Source organism: Triticum aestivum, chromosome 7D (genome assembly GCF_018294505.1).
Source record: "Triticum aestivum cultivar Chinese Spring chromosome 7D, IWGSC CS RefSeq v2.1, whole genome shotgun sequence".
NCBI lineage: Eukaryota > Viridiplantae > Streptophyta > Magnoliopsida > Poales > Poaceae > Triticum > Triticum aestivum.
The window spans coordinates 583,582,941-583,590,541 of record NC_057814.1 but is presented as its reverse complement, the minus strand read 5'-3'; the positions used below and the strand labels follow the sequence as shown (position 1 = coordinate 583,590,541).

Below are 7,601 nucleotides of genomic sequence, written 5' to 3'. Positions count from 1 at the left end.
AACAGCATTGTGGCTGTGATGTTTTGCTAACATCATAACCTATTTGAATCAGACAAGTAAATAGCACCAAAAGAAGTGACAAATGTAATCAGCCAAAGTGTATCATATCCTCTGGTGTCCAGAACCATTGGTATAACAAATAAGTACATACAATACAAAGTACATTGAACATTTGAATAAGCCATCTGAGAGAAACCAGCCACAATGCCCCCAGAACGAATCACCATTGCTCCAAACTTAAAAGCATAGAAAACATCAGAACATTCAATCACAGACCAAACCAAATGCAGCAGACGTACCAAACCCGATGATCCATAGGCAATAGTACAAATAATTGAGATCACCTGTGCAACGATTGTAACTCTTCATATAGCGGCACATGTGGCAGATATGGTGGAGCGCCATTTTCAAGATTGCATATCACTTTGGGTTGCCGATGATCCATATCATAGCACATGAACGTTCTATCCCAGCCCAAGGTGAAGAAGATCAAGTTACATTCCGGATGAATTGCAATCCAGCAAAAGTCCTCCTCAACGTCTACATCATCTCGCCCTCCAAACAGATGTGAACTTTCAATGCTATGCTTCAGTATCCATTCTTTACTATTATAGTCTTCGAGAACATAAACTAGTAGTCGAACTACATGATCATCATTGTCATCTCTTCCAAAACCAGCATAATACAAGCAGCCCTGTGACTGCTGCATAAAACCATCATTCAGAGGAGGAACATGAGAGTGTATCATTGTTCTCGCCTCCTTGCCGGCAGCTAGACACAGGGTATTGTGATTGACTTCGGCGAAAAAATGCAGACAACCATTAAGATATGCAGCTGAGTGAACACGAACGAGATCAATATCCCAGTACCATTTCTTCTCCTTATGAACCCACCTCCCGGTTTCCGATGAATAGACATATGAACAGACGTCCCTACCCGGGAGACCAAATCCATTTAGTTGGTCCGTCAACAAAAACACATGGAAGTGGGGGGACACGGCTGGATCAAAACCTAAGCGCACAATACCCACCCAGCCGGCATGGTCGCAATGTGGCAACTCAGTCCATTCCTCCGTGGCAGGATTGCACACGACGTAACGGCGCTTGCCACGTTGGGAAGATACGTCGTAGAGAAGGAGGCCATTGCAGCAGTCCAAAAGAAAGGCGTTTCGGCCGTTGGGCAGGAAGGTGAGACTGGTGCGACTGCGGCTCCCGGATAAATTGGTGAAAGGAAGAACTGGATGTACCAATTGCTCGTCCGTGGTGTCGCTGAAGAAGAAGCCGGTCAGGGTCCGGGGGAGCTTCCGGCGGTAGGTGCGGTCGTTGATGAGGCCGAGCCAGTGCTTGGAGACGCACTTGAAGCGACAGAGCGACCTGCCGGGCACGCGCGAGAGTATCTCGACGAGGAGGTCGTCGGTGAGTCTCTCGGCCGCCGTCTCGCTGCCGCTGGGAGGAGAAGAGGATGACCTGCACACAGAGATGGAGAAGAGGTCTCAGGGGATTGGGTGAAGAAGGGAGAGGAAGGTCGCGACGATTCATGGCGATGTCTGCTCTGCGTACCTGATCCGAGTTGATTTGCGTCCGTCCTCCCACGGGCGAGCTCGATCCACCGGTGTGGACATGGCGGCGGCGGCAGCGCCGTCAAACGCGGAGCAGCGGGGCGATGAAACCTAGGGGGCGGGGGAGGGGATTTAAACGTACAGCGACAGGGATGGCTAATGGGCCGTCATTGGTAATATTGGGCTAAACCGTACATGTCACATTTCCACTAGACCCCTTTAAAAAATCAACCCCAAAAAACATAAAAGTAGGAATATACACAAATATATTGGGCTAAACCTCACGGCAGCATTGTACTAATATCTCCCTGGGCGACAGCCCTCTCTCTTCTGTCTGAATCTAGCGAAGGAGAGAAGGAATACAGAAAGAGGTTTTTTCTTTGCTTGTGGATGTGTTATTTCATGTAGGGAGATGGTAGTTGTGCTGGCCTAATTAACCAGGTCATCAGCGACCAGCGCCTTCCACAACATATGGCTAGTTCTTTTCAGATTCCTCAGCTGGTTCTAGGTTTGTAGATTCAGAAACTGAAAAGAAGTGGGTTTTGGCCCATAGATTCCTTGCTAGCCGGCTGCCACAATTCATATGTATGGTCAGAAGCGAGCGATCCCAAGCTTATTACTGATATTTTGAGCTCCCATAGATTTATGCAACATCCTTATGTGCACAAGAGTGCCCTCCTACATCCATCCACTTTTAAACCACGAAGAACAAAGGGAGAAACAATCTCGTTCCTCCTGAACAACAGCGCCGTCTACGACACCGTGAGGCAAGCAAATGAGAGGGGCGCGGCAACACAAAGGTGCAGGTTTCATTCTGTACTTTTTTCTCAGAAATGACGATGAAACGCTGTACGTACTGACTGAAGTACTTTGGAAAGTGAACGACACTCTTTTAGTCGTCTGGAGCACTTTCTGTTCGGATAGCCAAACCTTCCTTCTAATCAGATCCATCTCTTCATAAACACTGGCGCTGTCCCTGATACAGAGAAGGGAGCAAATGACAAATGGCAGGGTTGGTTTCAGTTTGTCTTGGAGGCTCGAGGCTGATATCCTAGCCCTGTGTGAAAAATGGGAGACAAACTCGTTTACAAAACGGGAGAAAGACCGGAAGATAATTTTTTTTCCAAGGTATGCTATTTACAGGTGGTGCCGTCTTTCACTCTTGTTCGTGGATCATTTACTTGTATCTGAAAACATATAAGCAGACATGGTAGAAGTAGAACAAACACTTGTTATTTCAAAAAAAAATTTACAGCGACAGCCACTTGTTGTTTGTGTTACAGGGCGTCCAAAGTCAACACTACAAATTTGCATTGGGATAGTGGGGTGCATGTTGTAAAAAATGCTGACCATACAACTAGAATTAACACTTTTTCTTTGACAGGAAATAAGTGAAACTACCATGAAAAGGGACATGACATTTCTTCTTCCAGACCTTGTTCAAATGCCCATCTCAACAAAAGTCACCGGCAAACTGGATGTCTTCAGTTTTAGAGTAACGAACTTGTCTAGCAAAAGAATCAACATTATAATCCAATCACAGATTATTGATGTTCTGCTAATGACATTTTCTATTCAAAACATGCAACAAAAGTAATTAGCATCAACAGAAGTGACACCATATTCATCCAAAGTGTTTCATGATCAACTAAGACATATATAAGAGCAAAGGTAAACTATTTCAGACATATGCGAGTAAAAGACAAGCAATCATTGGCTAGTTCTTTGTCAATAAGATGCTTATGATTTTCCCCAACTTAAAATGGAAGATACGAGTTTATGTTGCATGACACTCATTGATCATTGATGCATCTTCATATTGATGTTGCTGATTGTAGGTGCGATTTTTTTTTGTTTTCTACTGCGTTTCCCAACAAAAAGCATGCATACATCAGCCAAGAAAACGAGAACCAAATCCAAGCAGAAATACATACAATGGCACATATAGTACACGTGGATAGCCATCATGATTGCCAATCACTTTGACTTGCCGAAGGTCCATATTATAGCACATTAATGTGAAAGCTGACCCCATGGTGAAGAAGATCAAGTTACATTGCGGATGAATCGCAATCCAACGGGAATAACTGAATGAATTGTAAACCGATCAGAATCAGTAACATTTGTCGCTCCAGATATATCTGAAGCTTCAACACTATGCTTCAATATCCGTTCTTTGTTGTCATAGTCATCGAGAACATAGACCACTAGTCGAACCACCTCACCATGGTGATCTTTCTTAAAATTGGCATAATGCAAACGGCACTGTGACTGCCGAATAAAACCACCATACAGCTTACCAGGGATACCAAGGTTCGGCCATGATTTTTCCTCCGTGTCCACCACACGTATATAAACGGTGAACTTTTGCCAGAGGCATAAAAATGCAAGCAGCCGTTGAGGAAGACAGCATCAGACTGCCAAGCAGGAAGCTTAATTCTTTTGTTCCATCCAATTTCCTTGTAAACCCATCTTTCTGGTTTCCGGTGAATACACTTCCACTTCGGCAAGGTAGAAGATAAAATGGACATCCTCCAGCAACGCAAACACATAGAAGTGGGCAGACACAGCCGGATCGAAACCCAAATGCAGTGCTCGCACATTGTCAGCTTGACTGATGTCCGGCAACTTGACCCACTCCTCCCTGGCACGATTACGCACAATATAGCAGAACTCATCATCCAGAGCAGAGACGTCGTACCAGCGACTGAGGAGGAGGCCATTGCAGCAACCGAGTAGATCGACGCGCCGGTGGCTGCAAAGGAAGGTGAAAGAGGTGTCGACTGGAGGACAGCGTTTCCCAGAGACACCGGCGAAGCGGACTTGTGTTTCCAGAGGCAACTGCTTGTTGTCACTCCTAGTGTAGAAGAATCTGGCTAGGGTTTGAGGGAGCTTCCTGCGGCGATCGGGGTGGTGGATGAGGCTGAGCCAATGGTCGGAGACGCACTTGAAGCAGCACAGAGACCTTGCCGAGAAGCGTGAGAGGATCTCGACGAGAAGATCTTCGGCGAGCCACTCGGCCGCCATGCCGCCATGGGGAGGACAGGAAGACCTGCAACGAAAGAAGATAGAGAGGGGGTCAGGATATCGATGAAGGAGTTTGCGATGGTGGATGGATGTTGCTGCACTACCTACCTGACACACGTTGAGGAGTTGAGACACAACCTTCATGAGTGGAAATGGGAGCGATCCGACGGAACGAACATGGCGGCGCAAGATGGTCGGTGGTTTCGTCGATCCTCAAGCCAGGAGCAAGGAGATTCAAACCTACGGCCACAGGCAAGGAACTTCGGTTTTCTTCCATTAGGGTTTGGGCCATCAGTGGGTTGCGGGATGGGCCATTAGTGTTTTGCTAAAGAAAACAAAACTCCGGTGCTCGTGTGGCTGAGGCACTGTGCGTTCAAAGTTCAAGGACTTCTTTTAGCTTTTCTTGATAATCAAGGAAATTTTCTTCTTTTCAATCTTGCATGAACATTCATGTTGATGCCAACAGACAAGCTATAACAATAGGTCTACAACAACGTAAGAGCAAGTATAATAAGATGACGTAAGCAGACTGTAAGGATTTAAATATTATATTGTTGTTCAGTTGGAAGAGAGAAAAGAGAAGCGGGCTGTCGCACAAACTCTAAGAAGGTTTGTGAAAGTGAAAGATGGGCCATGTGTTGACGAAGTAGTACTTTTTTGAAGCCAAGTATTATATGTGTTAACTATTACATTGGATATAGATGACATGGCAACTAGTTATAGCCAACAACTGGCTATATTATCAACCATGCTCTAAGGATAGTACATCAGTTTGTATTGGAAGGCGTGAATCTGCTAGACAAAGCAATGCAGCCACCTCACATTATTTTAGTGTGATAGAATGGCCAAACATTGGTAAAGTTATATGTGGTGGTAGAACTCATCACCTAGAGCAGCACTAAGGGGCTATTTGGTAGACAACAGCAATTGTATCGGGCTGCATGAGGGAAACGAGTCAGACTGGTCAGGGTTTGGTAGAGAAAAAATGATGCAAAAAACGATCTAAGCATGTAGTTTGGGCCCCTCCATGGTGGTTAGTGGGGTTTGGTAGTATGCATGGTGTCTTGTTTGGTAGCGGCGACTTCCCGCATGCATTGTGAGAGGAGGATGCAGCCTGGCAGGGAGAAGGAGAGAATCTTTCTCACCTTGTGGTCTGCGCGAGCCTGCATTAGTGGAAACGACTGATTCGGTCTTTCCTCCTGCCCGGGAAGTGCTTGAAACAACGTGTGGTACAAGAATCTAATGCAATTCGAGCATTTAAACACCGCTTGAAGCAAAAGATTCCTTCTATATGCAGTCCATCTACCACTGTGCAGGCTACCAAACGACTCTATGTCAATGGCCCTTTTCCTCTTAGTTGGATCTGTTTATGAGATGCAAATAGGGGATATGATTGCGTCTCAATGACAATTAAATCATAGTTTACCAACTACCAACTCATCAACAAAACCTAGCTCCTTCCTCTCTTGCTTCTCATGTGCTGCCTCTCTCCCTTGCATCACCATATCATCCTCGTGCATATCCTCCAGCCGATATGGCTCGCGGCCATCCTCTCTCGCTCCTCTCTACATCATCTTGCATAGGGTATGTTAGTTGTGTGTCCCCAATTCCTCTTGCCTTCATGCGACCTCAACAAGTAGGATGGTAGAGGTTGGCGGTTCAGTAAGCAATATGCTACAAACGGCTGCATTAATCTTATTGCAAGAGAATCTACCTCAAAGGAAGATGTGGCCTCCTTCTGCCCTTTTCCATTAAGAATTATATAGCATAATCTTTAATGTTGGATTCCATATGTTTAACTGTTGGACATTTATTCCTTCCATACTTTCTCTAGGCTTACGAATCTATTGTGTGCACATTTGTTGGAGTCATTGTTTGTCAAGGTGGAATGTTCATACATTCTTTAATGGCATGGTTGGTAAAAAAAATGTTTATATGATAGCTAATGTGAGGCTCTGATAAATGTGATGTGAACAGCGTTGTAGCTCCATCTAATTTAATGGTGCTATGTGGATCTGCCACCGAATGTCATTCATGAGGAAGGTTCGGGGATGTCGGAGCATCCCAAAGTGGAAGTTTGGCAGTGTCGGTGACCTTCCTCCCTCATCAATCTTTATTGTATGTATGATAGTTTCCTTCGCCATTCTGAGCCTTTGGTGGCAACTAACTCCTGTCACAGTTTGACTGCCTGCTTGTGCGGGCATGGTCATTATTTGTGTGGCTTCACTCGTTAAAATTGTGCATGTGTATAGTTACTAGGATCATGGCAAGTTGTGGTGAAAAAATAGGATGTCTTCAATTTAGTGATGCTTCTCGAGTACCTAATCTCGAGTTTCGAGGTGAAAACCCTAGGTCTAACTCTAGTGGGCTATACCTAGCAATGACAGTGTTCTTGGGTCATTTGTCGTTACATTTTTTAATGCATTGCTTAAAGTTGCTTTGACTTGATTTTCAGGGTGAAAACTTAGAATGTGGCCTTCATCACTAGCGGAGGCTCATGGAGGCCAGAGGGGGCCACGACCCCCCCCCCCCCCCCCCCCCCCCCCCCCCCCCGCCGCCAATACTGAAAAAGTAAATTTACCACTAAGCATCGGCCCAACTCAAGAATAAACTCCTCCCTCCCAGGTTCCACACACACACGGACGCGCTCGTCTCTTCTCCTTGTTGATTTTTAGACCACTAGATCAAATCACCACATGAGCTGTATGTACGTACGCGCAAGAGCTAGCACATAAGCACCTGGATTGATCTATAATAGCACAGTTAGAGTTATATTGATGGTGCACCAGGAATCGGGCGACGCCTCAGTCCGCCGCGCCCTCCAATGCCCACCGCGACGCCTCGGTCTGCCGCGCTCTACAACGCCCACCGCGACGCCTCGGTCTGCCGCGCTCTACAACGCCTTGCCCCATTCCCGGGCTCGAGCGGCGCGGACACCCGCTGCGACGCATCCCCTGCCTTGGCTCCTGCAGCGTTGACGCCAGTGGCAAGCGGCAGGGCATGCCCGGCGGTCCAG

The 7,601-nt window shown here is 46.3% G+C and overlaps 1 protein-coding gene across 1 annotated transcript; it reads right to left on the bottom strand.

The window, feature by feature from the left end:
* Positions 1-334: 334 nt before the first annotated feature.
* On the bottom strand, positions 335-4,585 carry LOC123171347 (uncharacterized). Its single transcript, XM_044588882.1, has 5 exons — positions 4,160-4,585; positions 3,614-3,829; positions 2,740-2,745; positions 1,560-1,669; positions 335-1,466 (listed from the first exon to the last, which is right to left on the bottom strand). The coding sequence occupies exons 1-5, from the start codon at positions 4,583-4,585 to the stop codon at positions 341-343; spliced, it is 1,884 nt and encodes a 627-aa protein (XP_044444817.1). The 3' UTR covers positions 335-340.
* Positions 4,586-7,601: the final 3,016 nt, after the last annotated feature.

Coding starts and splice junctions, on each gene's coding strand:
- LOC123171347 (XM_044588882.1), bottom strand. CDS start 4,585: ATGGCGGCCGAGTGGCTCGCCGAAGATCTTCTCGTCGAGATCCTCTCA. Junction 3,830..4,159: donor ACATCAGTCAAGCTGACAAT/GTGCGAGCACTG, acceptor TTTATTCGGCAG/TCACAGTGCCGTTTGCATTA. Junction 1,467..1,559: donor CGCAAATCAACTCGGATCAG/GTACGCAGAGCA, acceptor CTCTGTGTGCAG/GTCATCCTCTTCTCCTCCCA.